This window comes from Myxine glutinosa, chromosome 6, assembly GCF_964187855.1.
Source record: "Myxine glutinosa chromosome 6, kmMyxGlut1.1, whole genome shotgun sequence".
Classification (NCBI taxonomy): Eukaryota; Metazoa; Chordata; class Myxini; order Myxiniformes; family Myxinidae; genus Myxine; species Myxine glutinosa.
Window position 1 is genome coordinate 96,359,819 of NC_136266.1, and position 20,752 is coordinate 96,380,570.

The 20,752-nt window shown below is 45.2% G+C and overlaps 1 protein-coding gene across 1 annotated transcript in view; it reads left to right on the plus strand.

Annotated features, from left to right (window-relative positions):
- MYBBP1A (MYB binding protein 1a) overlaps window positions 1-20,752 on the plus strand; it is a 44,828-nt gene that overhangs the window by 19,787 nt on the left and 4,289 nt on the right. Inside the window, exons 18-24 of the mRNA XM_068120568.2 lie at window positions 8,712-8,885; window positions 8,977-9,134; window positions 9,221-9,355; window positions 11,276-11,411; window positions 17,990-18,118; window positions 18,216-18,401; window positions 18,598-18,699. Coding sequence (XP_067976669.2) covers window positions 8,712-8,885; window positions 8,977-9,134; window positions 9,221-9,355; window positions 11,276-11,411; window positions 17,990-18,118; window positions 18,216-18,401; window positions 18,598-18,699 — 1,020 coding nt within the window. The remainder of the gene's footprint in view (window positions 1-8,711; window positions 8,886-8,976; window positions 9,135-9,220; window positions 9,356-11,275; window positions 11,412-17,989; window positions 18,119-18,215; window positions 18,402-18,597; window positions 18,700-20,752) is intronic.

Here is a 20,752-nt window from a genome sequence, read left to right on the forward strand (position 1 = left end):
ACCCCCCACACCCCCCCTCCCCCATCATATATCATCACCCTGTTGTCATAATTTCAGTTCCCCCCAATCATCAAGTGTGATAATTTGCCCCAACCATGTATATGATGTAATATATGAACGTTCCCTAAAGGGTGTTGAAAGAAACATAACTGGCAAAGCCAAATGGCATTAAATTCTACCTTTCAGAAGCATAATTGTTGGTGATTGATTAAAACTCACCCAATATGTAGGACAAACATGTGAGGGACATACATACATACATACGGAGAGACAAACGCTGTAAACACAGCGACCAAACATTTACGCCATGAAAAATCGTTTGTTTAATCACGAATTTGCCAATTCTAAAAGCCTCTTTGCGAGTTTGAAGAAGAGGAAGAAGCGCTAATGTATGGTTTATTCACAGAGCAGTTTGAACGGAAACATTTATTATTCTATGACAGTAGAAACCCTTTAGAAGGACATGGAACGAGCATACAAAATTAGATATACAGTAGTGATATTTTACGAAGCAATATAGAAAAACATATAAAAATACACAGAATGAGCCCACAAGCAACAATAACCACAGCCACGATAACATTCGAGTGTTATAAAAGATCCTTATTTTCACGTGTTTTACTTCGTGTTTCACGTGTTTGTGTTTCACACTGAATGAAAACCGTAAAGGTAGAGCATGCAGATTATGATACATGACGGGTTCAATGATATGTCTGACGTGAACGGCATATGGATCAAAATGGCAGTGTGTGGAGTCGGCCGTCTTACCGCCGTAATGACATCACATCACCCCTGTCATGTGACCAGATCCTCAGCTCTGATTGGTGTACGTTTGAGAGGACATACATACATACATACATACATACATACATACATACATACAGTCATGACCAAAAATATTGGCACCCTTGCACTTTTTTCAAATAACTCACAATTTTCTCCAAAAATAAGTTCAAATCGACAAAAGTAATTGGTCTCCACAATTCTCTATTTCAATGTTAATATTACAGAACCTTTGTTTTTGATACAGAACTTAATATATCCTTTTAAATCAGAAACTAAAAAGAAATGGCATTGACAAAATTATTGACACCATAGACTTAATATTTGGTAGCCTTATACTAATTGACACACACAGCCTTTGGACAAAATATCTGCAGTAAAGCGCTTTCTACACCCCTCTACTGGCAGTTTGACCCACTCTTCTTGTGCAAACTGCTCCAGTTCTCCCAGATTTGAAGGGTGCCTGCTCCCAACTGCTGTTTTCAGATCTCCCCACAGGTGTTCAATGGGATTTAGATCTGGACTCATTCCTGGCCACTTCAGAACAGTCCAGCGTTTTGCCTTGAACCATTCCTGGGTGCTTTTTGAAGTGTGTTTGGGGTCATTGTCCTGCTGGTCACCCATGACCTTTGACGGAGACCCATCTTTCTGACATTGGGTTGAACATTGCGCTCCAAAATGCCTTGGTAATCTCCTGATTTAATGATGCCAAGCACACATTCAAGGCACCCAGAGGCAGCACATCATCCCTAAAACATCACTAAACCTCCTCCATGTTCGACTGTAGGGAAGGTGTTCTTTTCTTTGAAGGCTTCATTTTGTTTTTCTATAAACATAGAGATTATGTGCTTTACCAAAAAACTCTAATTTGGTCTCATCTGCCCACAGGACATTCTCCCAGAAGGAATTTGGCTTGTTCAGGTGTGTTTTGGAAAACTTTCTTATGTTTCTCTCTCTCAGCAGTGGGGTCCTCCTGGGTCTCCTACATTAGAACCCCCTTTCATTGAGTTGGCGACGGATGTGCGAGTTGAAACTGTCGTACCTTGTGTCTGAAGGTTAGCTTGAATCTGTTTGTCAGTTGATCGAGGTGCTTTTCTACCATTCGAACAATCCTTTGCTGCAATATTCGATCAAGTTTTCTCTTGCGGCCACGTCCAGGGAGGTTGGCTGCAGTGTCATGGGCCTTAAACTTCCTGATAACATTGCGTATGGTGAACACAGGAACATCAAGGTCTCTGGAGATGGACGTGTAGCCTTGAGATTGTCAATGCTTGGCTACAATCTTTTGTCTGACCTCCTCAGACAATTTTCTGGGTTTCTTTCTTTTCTCCACGCTCATTGTGGTACACACAGTGACACAAAGCAGCAGAATGACTCATTTCTCCATTCAAACTGGTTGAATGCGTGATTTTTATATTGCAGGCACGTGCAGCTCACCACTGGTGAGTTCAATTCCAAAGTAAAGGAGAATCACCTGCTTGAATGAAAAATGAATGAATGATCGTTTTAAGGCCATTTTCCCTGCTAGAGCGGGGGTTAGCCTTGCGGACCCCATGACAATCATGGTTCCCTGTTTGAGGCAATGTTTTTAGGGTTAGGGAATGGAATAATGAATTAATTTTAATGGAATTAAAGGAGAATCACCTGCTTGAAATCTATTTATTTCTAACAACTTCTAGAAAGTGCCAATAATATTGCCTGGGCCATTTTAGGATTTCTGTGTGGAATAAGCTAAGATTTTGTAATTCTTTCAGGTTTTTTTTTGTTTTGTTCCACTGCAAACCAAAGAAATACATATGTGGATACCAAAATATATTTTAATTCCAACAATTTTCTGCAAGAAATGGTGCATTATTTGAAAAATGTGCAAGGATGCCAATATTTTTGGCCACGACTGTACATACATACATACATACATACATACATACATACATACATACAGAAAGACAAATACTGTTCTCGATGGCTTTTCCCTAAGTGCTACACCGTAAAAATCAAAACATTTAATAACAAATCCAGTACATGAGGTGTCTGGTTCGCCTGAAGTATTTTATGCTGGAAGTCGAGTAATTTATTTTTTTCCAGCTGAGCATCATATTTAGATTGCTATATGATAAGGTTTTCTCATTTAAGAAATTTTCCTCATCGCCGAAGTTTTCAGCTGTCAACTTAATTTTTTTGCAACTTTTGACTTTAATTAAAATTATTTTATTTAATCGTTAAAGTGGAACCCAATGCTCAAACCACCTCGATGCTAATATATTCCTTGATACCCTACAAAATAAATGCCTTTTTCCAATTTGCGATTTATAAAGTAGGTAATTTTGTGATTAAAAGTCTAAATATTCTTCTTCTCTCTTAGCCGCGACGTCAGACTCAGAAGTCGACCGCCATATTTGTGCTGTCTGCGGGTTACATCGCAGTACGTTTTAACTCAAATGTTGAATAATTTTAGATTTTCCACAAATACGCCTTGTCAGTGCATCCTTGATGGTTGTAGTAATACAAACTGAAATGGTTTCATTCTACTACACCAATGGCCGAAAGACCCTAAGTTTGCCAGAAATTGGACGAGGTTTGTCCGAAATACTCGAGTGTGGATTGTGCCTTCAAAATGTTCGCTTTTGTGCTTGGAACATTTTACACAGCACTGTTATGAAACACCAGAGATGGCTGTAGATCGTGTGATTATCCACTACGTTTAAGAGAGGATGCCGTCCACACGATTAAGTGGAAAGCGGAAGAGACGGCTGTCGCTCGAAACTGTAAGACCACCTCTACTCAGCTACCAGCACATGTGCACGGGCAATTTGAGCGGTTGATCAAACACCTGTGTTGGCCCGCCGGCGACCGATCTCACTTTGCCACCACTGTACACTCCCCTCCTCCTAACACCACTACCCTCCCACAGGGGTGGGTCATTGACATGGTGGGACATGACATTGAAGAATAAAGACAAAACAGGAGGAATGCTGCTTCCTCTTTATCTGTGCATTTTAGCATCAGGTAAAGAAGCAACTGCAAATGAAAACACTAATTTGGCAACAGTTGGAAACACAAATTGAGGGCACATGTAATTGAGGCAAGTTAGTTGGAAGTGAACAACGGGGTGGGGTAAAACGTCCTCGGCACGTAGCCTACCTACATACATGAGCTTTCTAACGGAAAATAACGAGTCTACAGAAGAGAAGCGGAGAGGCCAGGAAGGACCTGGAAGAAGCGTTTCAACTCCCGTCCTCATCGAGAAAATGGATGGTGTGCTGTCGACCGGCGGACAACAGCATAAAGGGCTTCACCAGAAAAAGAAGAAAGCTCAGTCATTGATAACATGAAGTGTTCTAATGCGACTGCTAAGTGTTCTTGGATCATGCAGAATCAACCCAACAAGCAAGACCATATGCCATCTTCTTATTCTGCACTTGTTCATATACTTTGTTTTGTGTGACATCAATTTTCCTTGGACTAATTTCCAACTTCATTATTAAGCTGATACAATCACATCACCATGGAAGACTAATAAGTAATATACATTATATTATATAATGTGAAAGGAGGAAACACTGCAACCTGCATTTAAGATGTTTGGGTTTGGAGGAGTTTATGGGGGTAGTAATGGTTGTGGATGCCTTGAGATGGTGGTGCACTGCCTCCTTGAAGCACTGCAGTGAAGAGTGGGTTACAACAAACTCTGGAAGGAGGTTCTACAGCTAGAAGAAGCCAGGAACAAGTTTTGAGGCATGCAGTCAGCCACGATAGTCAAGTTTGGGTGCACGATATTTGAAGGCAAACAGAGTTTTTTTTTTTTTTTTTTTTTTTTTTTTTTTTTTGTATACAAGATCGAGGCTCGTGAAAGAGCAAACATTAATCACACAAAAAGACAAACCGACACACAAAACACAAAAAACAAGGGGAGCGGCAGACAAGATGGGGAGAGAGGGGGGAGGACACAAAAGAGAGGGGGAAGAAGGGGAAGGACACAAACACAACATTTGAGAGCAGGGACATCGGGAGGACTTGGGGGGAGGTGGGAGAGGATTAAAACATATGAACACTGCAAGGACTCTGGGGTGAATTACCGGGGGTAGAAAAGATCAAGGTTTTCGATGGGGGAAGATAAGAGATGGTGGTGAACAGCTGTTTTAAAGACCTGGAGGGAGGAGTGGGATTGAAGGGAGTGGGGGAGTTTGTTCCAGAGGCGGGAGAAAAGGGGAATGAAAGAGTGAAGGTGAGCAGAGAGCCTAGACTTTGGCAGTTTAACCATAAGAGGGTTGCAGGCAGATCTTGTGCGACCTGAAGGAATATTGGGGGGACAGAGCACAGAGAGAGCTGGGGGAGCAAGGCCGGAGAGGAGTCGGTAGAAGACAGAAAGACCACCAACCTGCCTGCGGTGAGTGAGTGAAAGGCCCTCGGCGTTGACTACATCGCAGGAGATTCCAATGATTCTGAAAGCTTTGGCCTCAACAGCGTGAAGCCGAGCAAGGTGTGAGGCAGGAGCACCAGCCCAGAGGGGGGAACAGTATTCCATTGAGCTGCGGATGAAAGCCTTGTATGTGGTGAGGAGCTCAGGTGTGCCAAGGAAGGACTTCGCACGACGGAGGATGCCCAGTCGGCGACTGGCTTTGGAGGCCAGCTTGGAAATGTGGTTTTCCCAAGAAAGATCATGGCAGATAGTGAGACCCAAAAGCTTGAGCGACAGAACTTCTTGGAGAGGATTGTTGAGAAAGTAGATGGGAGGGTTGTCCAGTCGGTCCTTTCGGAGAGACATTGTAAGAGTGTGAGATTTGTCAGGATTGAAAGACATGTTCCACTTGTTTGACCAGTCTGTGATTTTGTCCAGGTCTGCAGAGAGTGAGGAGGCTGCAGACTGCCGATCTGAGGGATGAGGAATGGAGCGACAGAGAGTAGAGTCGTCAGCAAAGAGATAGAGAGGATTTTCAAGAGAGTCAGAGAGATCATTGATGAAGACCAGAAAAAGCACAGGACCCAGAACACTACCTTGGGGAACTCCAGCCTGAACAGGAAGAGGAGATGAGAGAAACCCATTCAGGGCCACACGTTGACTACGACCAGAGAGGAAGTCCGCCAGCCATGCGTGGAGATTTCCATGGATACCAAAGGAGGAGAGTTTGGAGAGCAGAGCAGGGTGCCAGACCGTATCGAAGGCACGTGAAATGTCAAGGGAGACAGCTCTAATTTCCTGTTTGGCGTTGAGGACCTCCATCCATTGTTGAGAAAGCAGAAGCAGCATGTCCAGAGTAGAGTGACCAGGTCTGAAACCAAATTGATGATCTCCTTGTTACGACATTCTGCCTTATCTCGAGCATGATTCCTTCTGCGGTGAGGGCTGGGATGGAGGGGGAGCATCAACCAGAGATTTACTTTAAAAGTTGCCAACCTGCCTTGGAGGAAGAAGAAGACTACTTGGAGAGCTCATCCTTGAGATTGACGAGATGTTTTCTTGCTCGTCTCAGAATGGGCGCATACTTATTGCAAGCCTTAGAGGGGCCTAAAGTTCCCCTCAGTCTTGTTGGTGCTCCAGGTTGAGAAATCGAGCTGCTTGACCGCAACTCCCTCCACAGGAGTCGTTGTTAAGGACGGCCAATTCTGCCAGTTAACGAAACTTCCAGTTCACAAAGCAGTTCCCCTTCAACATTTGTGCAGACGAATGTAGTAGTTCCTGGTCTAACTCGCTTAGCCTCAAGGAGGTGCAGCAGAGTGCCTCTCTGAACGACACTTTGGTTATGAGATATACGTGTAGTTTCAAATTTTACGATTATCAGGTTTGTAGCATGTTCTTGCATGATTTTTTTTGCAAGGGGAAAATTATCTGTCAGCATCTTTACACTTGCCAAGTAAATTGCATTTTAGTGCGTATTCTGTGCTCCAAGTTCCTTGCAATATTTTGTCGACAAGTGCCTCAAACAGGGCACTAAAATGGTCTCAATTTTGCTATGTCGTCTTTTTCTTCTTCGCGCCCCGGCGGTACTTTTCAGTTCCGAGCAAAAATTAGCTCCCACCCATGGAGTATGTCGCGAATCATTTGGCTGCTTTTATAATGAAATCTAGTGATACATACCATCACTTCATTTATCACATTAGATCACATCAAATATGTTAGCTTTTAATCGGTGTGTGTTGAAATTCTAGAAATTAGACAATAGTTATTTCACTTTCATTTGGTCAACAATGCACAGTCATTGCCCTCTGCCCAGCTCCGTTAATATAATCTGGACTTGGTTGATCATTGTGGTGCTAGCATTATTTATGTGCTGAAAATATCAATTGTAAATGCTTACATTGATCTTCGTTGTGCTGTTGATCATACAAACGGATAGCTGTTGGCGTCGTTTTGTGAGACGTATCTGGTTGGAAGAAATCTGGTAGTGAATGTTATCCTTGGTGTTGGCCACTTGGAGGGAGGGGAGAGGTGGTGGAGGAGGGAGGGGTGGACGAGGAGGAGAAGGGAGGGGTGGACGAAGAGGGGAAGGGAGGGGTGGACGAGGAGGAGGAGGGAGGGGAGGAGGAGGAGGGAGGGGTGGACGACGAGGAGGGGAAGGGAGGGTGGTCGAGGAGGGGAAGGGAGGGGTGGACGAGGAGGGGAAGGGAGGGGTGGACGAGGAGGGGAAGGGAGGGGTGGACGAGGAGGGGAAGGGAGGGGTGGACGAGGAGGGGAAGGGAGGGGTGGACGAGGAGGGGAAGGGAGGGGTGGACGAGGAGGGGAAGGGAGGGGTGGACGAGGAGGGGAAGGGAGGGGTGGACGAGGAGGGGAATGGAGGGGTGGACGAGGAGGGGAAGGGAGGGGTGGACGAGGAGGGGAAGGGAGGGGTGGACGAGGAGGGGAAGGGAGGGGTGGACGAGGAGGGGAAGGGAGGGGTGGACGAGGAGGGGAAGGGAGGGGTGGACGAGGAGGGGAAGGGAGGGGTGGACGAGGAGGGGAAGGGAGCGGTGGACGAGGAGGGGGGGGAGGGAGTGTTGGAAGAGGAGGGGAGAGGTGGGCAAGGAGGTGGAAGAGGAGGGGAGAGGTGGGCAAAGAGGTGGGCAAGGAGATGGAAGAGGAGGAGGTGAGGAGTAGGGGGGTGGGGTGGTGGACAAGGAGGGGGGGAGGGGTGGTGGACAAGGAGGGGGGTGGGGGAGGAGGAAGGAGAAAGGTGGAGGAGGGATGGGAGAGGAGAGGAAGGTAGGGAGGGAAGAGTTCTCACCCTTTTAGCATCTCGATGGGTGCTATTTTGTGCAGTGGTGCTCAGTTTACTACTGAACTTGACTTGTTTTTACACAAAGTGCTGAACAGCCATTTTATACCCAATTTTTAAAAACTCAAATTGGTTATTTTTCAGAAGCTGAAGATGCCTTCAGAAACGACTAATCCATGAATGATGTTCATGTTTTGATTTGACTTTTGGTCGAAGTGAAAATTTTGCATGATCTTACTTTTGTTTTTGTTTTTAAATAATTATTGGTCCGTTCTTAGCAATACCTATTTTATGAAAAAGGAAATTGATACAGAATGATTGGAAAAAGGGATTTTGAATTGTTAGAAAAAAAACAACTTCCAAGCTGTGAAATGTTACATTTTTATTTTGTATGTCGAGTGTTATGGTGAAGGTGTGAACGATAGAGTAAAAGGAAAGATTGATAAAGTGGTAGAGTAGAACGAGTGTACAAAGGAACCACAGTGTGAAACTGGAATGGGAGTGCAGGGAGTCGGGGAGTGTTAGGAAATCCCGGGTTTGTCTGTATGAGGCCATGTTGTAGGACTGGAAGGAAGAACCAAGACAACAGACTGTGAGTTTGTTCCACAGATATAATGAATGGGGTTGGGTATAAAGCTTTGACTTTGAATGTGTAACAAGGTAGACTTTCTGGATTATAAAGTATTTCCAGGAAATGTTTGGGTTATTGGCGGCTCATATGCAGGTGCGGTGTGTTAGGGTGGAGAGAGTAGTGACGAGGGAGAGGAGGAAATGAACGATGAGCAAATGATGGCGATGGATGCCCCTCTGTCACGTGTATTTGCCGAGCACAAACGGAAACGTGAAGCACGGCGTGTGGAAGCGAAGAAAGCCCGAGGTGTTCGTCGCCTTGAAAGAGAGTTTCGCATCAAGGTGAACCCTTGTTGCTCTATGTTTGGCGTACTCATGGCTGAAGCACTCGATCACTCGACTGACTTGCCCCTATGGTTGTTTTCATTCCCAGGTCCTCGACCTGCTGCAGGTGTTTGTTTCACGAAGGGCTTCCTCCCCAATCATATTTTCGCTCATGAAACCCCTGCTCGCCGTGATCCGTTCCGGTATGAGACAAGATACAGATCAGCAGGAGCAAGAGTACCTGCGGAAGGTTGCCAATGTTTTCATGTAAGCACCTGGCCTGATGTGGCTTACATTTCATGTAATACATTAATCTGCTTGCAGGTGAGAATATTCTGTGGCTCCATTTGCAGGGCGATCTGCAGATCTCGACGGTGTCCACGGCAGTTGGGAAATGGTTTGGCAGAAGAGCTTCACAACATGCTGGAAAAATTTGTGCTGTGGGCTGGGCGACAGACCGACCCGTCAGTCGGCTCGTACCATTTCAGGTTTGGTCTTGATGTCTGGAGCAGTGACTTCTGTGCATCCATTTGAATTATATCTTGGTTAAGCTTAAGGCTTGAGAGTTACAGTTACACCAGGACAGATTTATGTTTTTATGGCGTAGCCTATAGGGCAAAGCTGTCTAGAACAGTGTTTGTCTGTCCGTATGTGCCCTCAAACATACCAATCAGAGCTGAGGATCAGTTCACATGACAGGGTGATTTGATTACGTCTGATGTCATTACGGCGGCTGACTCCGCACACTGCCATTTTGATTCCAATTTCGTTCAGGCCGAACATATCGTTGAACCTGTCATATATCGCAATCGCCATGCTCTACCTTTACGTTTTTCATTGTGTGAAACGCAAACAAACCGATTATTAAAATGACCATCAAATATTGAAAGCATCTGCGTTACGGGTCTTCCAACAACACGGTACGTATAGGCCTTAGGCTTTATGCCTCGCCTAAACGGTTGGGCAGAACTTCATCAAACTTGGTAGTTATGGTCATCACATCGCAAGAAGGTGCAAGAGCAGAAAATTGAACGATTTGGCCTGAATGCAAAGCACCACGTCTAGCACAAACCAAGTACAGCTCATCACCCATCTAACACCATCTCTACCGTGATGCATGGTGGTGGCAGCATCATGATATGGGGATGTTTTTCAGCAGCAGGGATTGGGAGACTTGTAAGGATAGAGGGAACAATTAATGGAGCCAAATACAGGCAAATCCTTGAGGAGAACCTGCTTCAGAGTGCAAAAGACCTTGGACTGCGGCAAAGATTTATGTTTCAACAGAAAAATGACGCCAAGCATACAGCCAAAGCAACACTGGAATGGTTTCAGAAAAAGAACGTGAACGTGCTTGAATGGCCCAGCCAAAGCCCAGACTTGAATCTCATTGAGAATCTGTGGAAAGACTTGAAGATTGCTGTTCATCGACGCTCCCCATCCAAATGACAGAGCTTCAGCAAATCTGCAAGGGGGAATGGGAGAAACTCCTGAAATCCAGATGTGCAAAGCTGATACAGACATACCCAATAATATTCGAACCTGTAATCGTTGCCAAAAGGGCTTATCTGAAGTATGGACTCAGGGGGCTGAATACTAGTGCAAATTAGATATTTCTGTATTTAATTTTTGATTATTTTGTAAAAATTTCTGATAAAAAAATTCCATTTTGACATTGTGGAGTATTATGTGTATATAAGTGATAAAAGTCTCAATTCAATCCATTTTTAATTCAGGCTGTAACAACATAATGTGAAAAAAGTCAAGGGGTGTGAATACTTTTTGAAGGCACGGTAAATGTCATCACGTTTTGGGGGGGGTTTTGACACTAATTTCATGCCCCAGGAGACGAGGACTTAGGGTCATGGGGAAAAAAATGATATTCGATCATCCTGAGTGGAAATATTTGCCATCTTTCAACTTTGCTGTAGGTGGGAAGCATAGGGATTTGCGCACCATCGACTTTGCTCTCGTTTTAATTTAATTCATTCATACATTCTGCTGGTGCACGACTGGCAGTCATGGCTGTTTAGGATTACTTGTTCAAATAAAGTTGTATAAAAATATTGTTAATGAAAATTCAATTTCCTTGTGCAAGTATGGAATTATCCCTCTCTGCCCCTTTCCCCCATTTCATGGGGTAACCGTTTCGCCATTTTGGTGGAATTCACTTCACTTTTTAAAGTGGTGTGTTGTCATAATTTTATTGCACAAACAGCAAGGTGCAGAGTCCGAATGGAAAGTATGTTGTGGGCATGTATGAGATGGTCTGATCTGATCTTACATGTCGATTCCCCAACTGCTTTAGAACTTTTTAAAGGATTGGGAACAAGTTTGTACTCTCATCACAGGATAACGATGCTCATGAAATGCATTTAACTTTGCTCTCATGTCCCACTTTCCTTCAGCGGATCATTGTTCCTGCTTCGTGTGCTGCGGGGTGGATCTGATGAATTGCCAGAGGAAAATTGGCCGTCTTTGGGGTTTAAAGGGATTGCAGAGGAAGAGGAAGAAAATGCGGGCAAAGAGGAGAAAATGCAAACGGTGAGTTGATTCATTCTGTTTATCAATTGATTAATTTTTGTCTGAAATTATTTTGAAAATAAAAGTTGAAAACATGGCCTTCTAGGCCATTTAAACTTCCGGTGAAACTCCCAAAATCCAGAATCACTGCTCATCTCCACTCATTAGTTCCTCTTTTTTTCCCACCTGTGTCCACATTCTCTTCAATCTCATCCTTCCCTCCAGGTCTTCAAGATAGCTATTTATCTTCATCTCAGATCACCCTCCCCACCTCATTCCCCCACCCTCCCATCCTCAAGCATTATCTCTTCTACCCCCGTTATCTCTCCTGCCCCAAACCAACCTCTTCGGGTTTAGAGTTTGTCCTTCCTGAGTGTTGGCTGTATCCATATTGTTCACCGCCTGGATTCTCCTCTATCGCTCATTCTCCCCCACACCTCTTATTAGTCCCCTACCGGTGTACACCGGAAGGGACTATAGGTTTGCACTCCGTCCCTCCGTCTGTCAGTCCGTCACGCAAAGAACAGTTTTCCGGACTTTTTTTCTAAACTCTTAATGCTAATGATTTAAAACTTGGTACATGGTTTCCTCATGATAAGTTACAGATCAAGTTCGAACTTCACGACGTTTCGATCATTTTTGACAAAGCTATGGCACTTTGAACTTTGGTAATTTCCCCAACAGTTTTCCGGACGACAGACTGCCGGTAGGGGACATGTATTGCAGCGCAATACTCAGAATGCTTGTTAGTCCCCTACCGGTGTACACCGGAGGGGACTATAGGTTTGCACTCCGTCCCTCCGTCTGTCAGTCTGTCAGTCCGTCACGCAAAGAACAGTTTTCCGGACGTTTTCGAAACTCTTAAGGCTAATGATTTTAAACTTGGCACATGGTTTCCTCATGATAAGTTACAGATCAAGTTCGAACTTCACGACGTTTCGATCATTTTTGACAAAGTTATGGCACTTTGTTTATTCTAGAGTTCTCCTCAAGCCGCACCGCGTGCCCTCAACCTCGTCTCGCGAACGTCAAAAGCGCGACACAGCGCGCGCTTTCAGGAGGGGCGGAGCCAAGCCGAGCAACATATATATATATATATACACACATCGATCATTGATCGTGAATGGTGTTGGTGTCCTGTTTTCTGAGGAGTTTGTAGACAGTGTGGTGAGCGTGACTAGAGTGAGTGATAGGTTGATGATGGTGAAAATGATGATTGGAAAGCTTTTGGTGAACGTCATCTCGGGATATGCTCCGCAGGTTGGTCGAAGCAATGAAAGGAAGGACAAGTTCTGGTGTGCGATAGAGAAGCTGATGGAAAACGTGAAAGATGAGGAAGTTGTTGTGATGGGAGGAGACCTGAATGGACATGTGGGAAGGAGTATGGATGGTTTTGAGGGAGTTCATGGGGGTTACGGATATGGTGTGAGAAATGGAGAAGGTGAAAGGATTTTGGAGTTTGCTGATGGAGCTGATTTGTTAATTTGTAATACTCAGTTCCAGAAAGAGGATAATAAGCTTGTTACATACACGTCAGGTGGGTCGACGACAACCGTTGACTACCTGATGGTGCGTAGGCGAGATAGGGCGCACCTCCGGGACACAAAGGTGATCCCGGGGGAGGAGGCTGTTTCACAGCACCACTTGGTTGTCTGCGACATAAGGGTGAAAGGTGCGAGGAGAGCTCGGCGGGTGAAGTACCAACCAAGAATGAAGGTGTGGAGGTTGAAAGAGGTGACAGTAAGGGAGGCATTAAAAGAGAGGCTGAGTGGGGTCGAGGATGATGTGGTTGAGCTTGAAAGTGGTTGGATGTCAATGAAAGCTAGTCTGTTGGGAGCCGTTGGTGAGGTATGTGGATGGACAAAAGGACCACCGAGGCACTTGGAAACATGGTGGTGGGATGATGAAGTTGGAAAGAGGATTGACGAGAAGAGGAAGAAGTTCAAGGAGTGGCAGAAGGCGAAGGCTACGGGAGCAGAAACAGCAGAGCATGAAAGTTATAAGGCAGCCAGGAAGGCTGCAAAGAAAGAGGTAGCAAAGGCGCAGGAGGCATGGAGGAAAATGTTCGGAGAACGCTTGGATTCGGAAGAGGGTCAGAAAGCAGTATTCAGGATTGCAAAGCACATAGCAAAAGAGAGGTGTGATGTGATGGGGGTGAGTTGCTTGAAGGATGAAGTGGGACAAATCGTTGTCGACCCAGATGGAATTAAAGGAAGATGGAAAAGATATATGGAAATGCTGTTGAATACAGAGAATGAATGGGGTGGCAACATAGAGAGTAACCCAGTTTTAGGACCGGCAGAGAAGATAACTGAGAAGGAAGTTGAGGAAGCGATAAAAGCAATACCCCCCCCCCCCCCCCCCCCACCGTTTAGAGGCCATTTTTCCCCGCAAAGCGGGGGTTGGCCTTTTTCGGGGACCGTGGTTGTTGTTGTTTTTTTTGGTCCCCTTTTTGAAGCAATGTTTTACGGCCGGATGCCCTTCCTGCCGCCAACCCTGTTTGTCGCCTTTTTACGACACACAGGGAATTACCAGTGAACTGGTACTCAATTTGCCGACCTCGGAAGGATGACAGGCTGAGTCAACCCCCCTGGCATTAATTCAGCGATCGATCGGGATTCGAACCCAGGATCCTTGGATCCTAAGCTGGGAGCCTCGACGCTAGCCCAACACCAGGGCTCAATGAAAAGCAATGAAGAGTGGAAAAGCGGGAGGGCCGACGGGAGTTGTGGGAGATATGTTGAAGGCAGCAGGAAGTTGGGGTGTGAAGAGAATGACAGAGATCTGTAATCTGGTGGTGAAAGAAGGCCGCATTCCAGTGGATTGGGAACTGAGTACCCTCATCCCTCTATACAAGGGGAAAGGTGACCCTCTGGAGTGTGGCTCGTACCGAGCGATAAAGTTATTGGAGCATGGAATGAAGGTATTGGAAAGGGTGTTGGAGAGGAGGATAAGGAAGAAAGTGAAGATCGACGAAATGCAGTTTGGATTTATGCCAGGAAGAGGAACGATAGATGCGCTTTTCATTGTGAGGCAGTTGCAGGAGAAGTACATGGAGAAGAGGAAGAAGTTGTTTTCTGGGTTTGTTGATCTGGAGAAAGCATTCGATAGGGTTCCACGCAAAGTATTGACATGGGCATTGAGGAAGTTAGGAGTGGAGGAATGGTTGATCAGAGTAGTGATGGCAATGAACGAGAGAGCACGCACAGCTGTAAGGATGAAGGACGGGAACAGTGATGAGTTTGAGGTGAAGGTGGGAGTGCATCAGAGGTCGGTACTAAGTCCACTACTATTTGTAGCTGTGATGGAGGTGCTGGCTCAGAACGTAAAGGAGGGTTTACCATGGGAGTTGTATGCAGATGATCTGGTGTTGATTGCAGAAAGTATGGATGGACTGAAGGAAAAGATGAACAAGTGGAAGGAATGTATGGAGACAAAAGGTCTGAAGGTGAATATCGGAAAGACGAAGGTGATGGCAAGTGGTAAAGCATGTGGTGAGGTGGAAAGAACCGGGAAGTGGCCGTGTGCTGTGTGCAGGAAGGGTGTCGGAGTGAACTCCATTCAATGTACAATGTGCGCTGAGTGGGTTCATCAAAAATGTAGTGGTCTGAGAGGGTCATTTACCAGTGTGGCAGCTACATTCAAATGTAAGGTGTGCACAGAGGGAGCTGCAGATCGAGGAAATGTTGAGTTGGATCTTGGAGACGGCGTGAAGCTGGAAGGTGTGAAAACATTTTGCTACCTCGGAGACATGCTGAATGGAGAAGGTGGATCAGACTCGGCAACGGTTGCTCGAGTGAGATGTGCATGGAAGAAGTTTCGGGAACTGAGTGGCGTGCTGATGAGGAGGAGAGTGTCGCTGAAGCTGAAGGGAAAGGTGTATGCTGCATGTGTGAGAAGTGTTATGATTTATGGGAGCGAGACATGGGTAATGAACGTAGAGCAGCAACGAAGGGTGGAAAGGGTGGAAATGCGAATGGTTCGATGGATGTGCGGAGTATCGTTGAGAGAGAGGAAGACAAATGATGAATTGCGAAAGATGATGGGAATATTGCCTGTGATTGATGCTGTGAAGAGGAACAGGCTGAGATGGTTTGGTTAGAGTACCTACATAAAGAGAGTAGCGACATAGGGGGACCAGAAATTTAGGGTCACGTGACTCCAGGTGCCATTTTGTTTCACTCGCCAGCGCGCGGTGCGAGCACTTGCCGCACCGCCAGTGAACTTGTATCTACATGGTCCAAACCTTGGCTGTATTGCAACTCATTATCCTCTCTCTCTCTCTGTGTGCATGTCCCAGTCCGTGCACGCCTTTATCGTCCGTGCACGTCTTTTATCGTCCGTGCACGTCTATCGTCGTGGCACGTCTCTGTCCCTGTCGTACACGTCTTTTATCGTCCATGCACGCCTTGCAGTTGCACAGTTCCTCAGTTGATTTGATGCATTGCAAAGACGGTCTTTGGGACATATTTAACACAAAATACTCGTTGTGTGTGTGTGTGTGTGTGTGTGTGTGTGTGTGTGTGTGTGTGTGTGTGTGTGTGTGTGTGTGTGTGTGTGTGTGTGTGTGTGTGCGTGCGTGCGTGCGTGCGCGACTGGGACGGTGGGTGCGACTGGGACTGGGTGTGTGCGACTGGGACATTGACATCCCAAAACATTGGGGTCCATGGTGGTGCTCGGCCACAAACAAGTGGTCCATAAGGTGGTGCCCCAAGTTCGTTTGCTCGAGAAAAGTAAAATTCTTAGTCGAGGCAATGGTCGATCACATATTGTCATGGCAAAATCATTTTATGACCGAGGGTAATATGATTACAAATAGGGTTTTTGGAAATAATGTACTATTATATCGAGTATGTCTTATTGAGTTTTATAAGCAAAATGAAAAAAAAAAAAAGATATTGTCTTCTTGGTAAATAATTAAATAATACAAACACACACGTATACACATACACACACATACACACACACACACACACACACACACACACACACACACGACTTTGCCATACAGCCAAGGTTTGGACCATGTAGATATTAGTTCACTGGCGGTGCGGCAAGTGCTCGCACCGCGCGCTGGCGAGTGAAACAAAATGGCGTCAATGCGGAAGTTGTCGCTACTCTCTTTATGTAGGTACTCTCGGTTTGGTCATGTGTTGAGGAAGGATGAAAGTGACTGGTTGAGAAGAGTGATGGAAATGAATGTAGAAGGAAGTAGAAGACGGGGAAGACCGAGAAAGACTTGGCTAAAGATGGTGGAAGAAGAAATGCGGGCAAGGGGGTTAACAAGGAGAGATGCAGAAAATAGGGCAAGATGGAGAAGATTGTCATGGGGACCGCAAGGCTAACCCCGCTCTAGCAGGGAAAATGGCCTTAAAATGCATGTTGTTCATTGATCGTGAACCGGAAAATATAATAAATTACTGATATTTAGCGACCCGAAAGGTTCTTTATCAACAACTTATTTTCTCGTGCTTCTGCTCACCTGTCTGCAAGGTGTATAAATCGAAGTCCCGAGTGCGAATCACAGGTGAGCCCGTCCTGAGGTAATTAGCGATTGGGAACGATTCAGAACCTGTGGGTAAATAACCCTTAGTAATTTCCCCAACAGTTTTCTGGATGACAGATTGCCGGTAGGGGACATGTATTGCAGCGCAATACTCAGAATGCTTGTTTCTCAAAGTCTCCCTCCATTTTGTCCCTCAATCCTACTGTTGGTGTCTCCCCCTCTCTTTCGACTGTTCTTTTTGTTCTATTATGTCCTGATTCGTTCTGTGTTCTAGCTCCTCCAAGAGCTCCGACTCTGTGTACAAAAAAACAATTGTGTAAACCCATGTGATTATGATTATGCATAAACTGCAGCATTTTGGTGACCATAGCAACTTGCCATGGAAAGGGTAACTGTCCGAGACAACCGTGAACTATGTTTTCGTGTTACCTGTTGGTTGGCTTTATAGACGAGGCACATCACTCAGATCCCTCCCTCCCCTTTTGTTCCCCCCTCACCTCACAAACAATAACTGTACCCCCCTGATTACAGTTTAAGGTCTGTAAACCGGCTGGAATTTACCATTACAATGGGAACGTGTCATTTTTCTGGGATTATCTCGGTTTACATAATCTTACAATCTAAATCCATAATACTGCTGCCGTCAGTATGTCTGCCAGCGAATAAATTATTTAAACTTGGCGTACAATGCAAGTTGGATTTCTGTTGTGGTGAAGCGTGCTCTCCAGCAGGAGTGAGTAATTTTCCTGAGCTGTGCTTAAGAGTTCAACTAAAGTACGAGGCCTAGTTTTGTGCTGATTCGGATAAACCATCATTAACAAATAGCAGGCTTCATATCCTTCTCGGGCAGCACAATCGGTGTCGACTCGAGAGCAAACTCAAAATATCTTGGGTCAGAGGGTGACTTGAGGATGAGACGTGCACCTGTCATACAATGACGATTGCAGTGTCCCTTTCAAGTTGGGCAACGACTAAGTGGGTGGCAAAGTATCCTCTTGTTTATGTATTCCACCAGAGAGACGTTTGCTTACCATGTTTTTTGGTTCTTATATATATATATATATACGTATTGTGTGTTGTTCATGTTCCTCAGGATGGGCTGGGCTGCATTATCATGGACAGAGTTATTGCCACGTATCGCTCTGCCCTTGAGCACTTCCTGACACGACGGAATAGTTCCTACAGCCTGTCGATGTTCACAAACCTGGTACATCGCTTTCCGGTACGAACATGGTAGCTGATGTAAAGGTTGATGCACAATTTATTGCCTTGCATTGACGTCACAGTTCTTCACTGACTCCTTAACAAACCTCCTGTAGGAGATCAGCCTGCAGTTGCCAGAAACTCTCGTATCCATCCTGGAGAAGTCCTGTAATAGGCCTCATCACCAGGCTAACGCGTGCCAGCTTCTACTACACGTCCTGCAGCCTCGATCTGTTTGTTGTACCCTGTCTGCCACGCGGCTCTCCTCTCTCCTTCACAGTATCATTGCTGCGCTCGTAAAGGCAAGTCCGTGGTTCATACCTTTTAAAACTCGTGTTGATGTGATCTTAGTATCACGAAAGAATTATCACAGAATCGAGGATAATTGGGCAAAATAAAAACTGTACTTGCAAAAGAGGTTTCTGCACCATTTTAATGTGCGAGTGCACCTCGTAGAGCTTCCTGATACCTTCCCTGAAGCCATTGTTTCCTGCGCAGTTGTTTGGTGATGTAAGCAGCCTGCAGTTGAAAGCTGGGAGGGACGCTGTGGTGCAGGCCACGGGGCTGGCTGCGTTCTCTGTCAGGGTGGCCCAGAAAGAGGTATTGCCTTGGACGTGGTTCTTGAGACTTTTGCAAATGTTCCTGTGTGGCTTTGTGGAAATGTATTTGTGGAGAATACAAATTGATCAATCTCCATTGCTTTGCAGCCTTTGTCATTTTATCAGTGCTTTTGAACCCTTATTACCAATCAAGACGGCCGTAATCCTTGCATCGTGTGTTCCTTCACTGGCTTTTGTGGCCAGTATTGTTGGTTGTGGGGTTGAGAAAATTATCAACCTTAGAGTCTGAAAAGTTGAATATCAATATTATTACCCACGCCACAGGTGACAATATTGCATTTGAGTCCATTTGTCTGTCTCTGTTGTTTGTCTGTCTGTCCACACAGAATAAATATGATTTTCTCTGCAACCGTTGGTCCGATTAACAGGAAATTTTTACCAGAGGTGCAACTCCACCTGTATATTTTTTTAAAATGATTATGACGTCATAGGTCACTTGGTTATCAACCTTAGGTTGAGACTGTACTTGCAACGCGTGCCAGCATTTGGGTCAGAGGGTGACTTGGGTCAGAGGGTCAGAGGGTATATCAACAACATGCACCATCTTGGAAAAACCGAAAAAATTTGCACATCTATGTCTCTGAAAGCGCTGCATAGAAAAAATTGAGACATGGCTCATTGTAAAGAAATCTCCATGGGGAATAACATATTATGTTAATGATGATGTCATACGTGTCTCCTTTATGACATAATTCGACAAGTACAAAATTTCATCCGATCAAGATGAAATTTCTTCAGCATCATCTAGGGATAAATTGGTGGAGAAAAGAAATAGTCATCGGTCATGTGGTTCGGCCGCCATCTTGGGAAAAAACGAAAAACTTTGCACCTCTAAATCTCCGAAAGCGCTGCATAGAAAAAAAGAGACACCGCTCATTTTACAGAACTCTCCATGGGGAATAACATATGTTAATGATGTCATACGTGCCCTCCATTATGATGTCATAATTCGACAGGTATAAAACTTCATCCGATCAAGATGAAATTTGTTGACCGTCATCGAGGGATAAATTGATGGAGAAAAAAAAAAAAGACGTCATAGGTCTTGTGGTTCAGCCGCCATATTTATTTCAACACAAAAGCTTTAAAAACCACTAAAAACATGTCCTGGCGAGGCTCTGCAATCTGTTTGCTCTTTCTTCTTTATTTTAGGAGTATATCAACAACATGCATTTTAAAGGCCATTTTCCCTGCGAGAGCGGGGGTTAGCCTTGCGGTCCCCATGACAATCTTCTCCATTTTGCCCTATTTTCTGCATCTCTCCTTGTTAACCCCCTGGCCCGCATTTCTTCTTCCACCATCTTTAGCCAAGTCTTTCTTGGTCTTCCCCGTCTTCTACTTCCTTCTACATTCATTTCCATCACTCTTCTCAACCAGTCACTTTCATCCTTCCTCAACACATGACCAAACCATCTCAACCTGTTCCTCTTCACAGCATCAATCACAGGCTCTATTCCCATCATCTTTCGCAATTCATCATTTGTCTTCCTCTCTCTCAACGATACTCTGCACATCCGTCGAACCATTCGCATTTCCACCCTTTCCAACCTTCGTTGCTGCTCTACGTTCATTACCCATGTCTCGCTCGCATAAATCATAACACTTCTCACACATGCAGCATACACCTTTCCCTTCAGCTTCAACGACACTCCCCTCATCATCAGCACGCCACTCAATTCCCGAAACTTCTTCCATGCACATCTCACTCGAGCAACCGTTGCCGAGTCTGATCCACCTTCTCCATTCAGCATGTCTCCGAGGTAGCAAAATGTTTTTACACCTTCCAGCTTCACGCCATCTCCAAGATCCAACTCAACATTTCCTCCATCTGCAGCTCCCTCTGTGCACACCTTACATTTGAATGTAGCTGCCACACTGGTTAATGACCCTCTCAGACCACTACATTTTTGATGAACCCACTCAGCGCACATTGTACACTGAATGGAGTTCACTCCGACACCCTTCCTACACACAGCACAGGGCCACTTCCCAGTTCTTTCCACCTCACCACATGCTTTACCACCCTTCGTCTT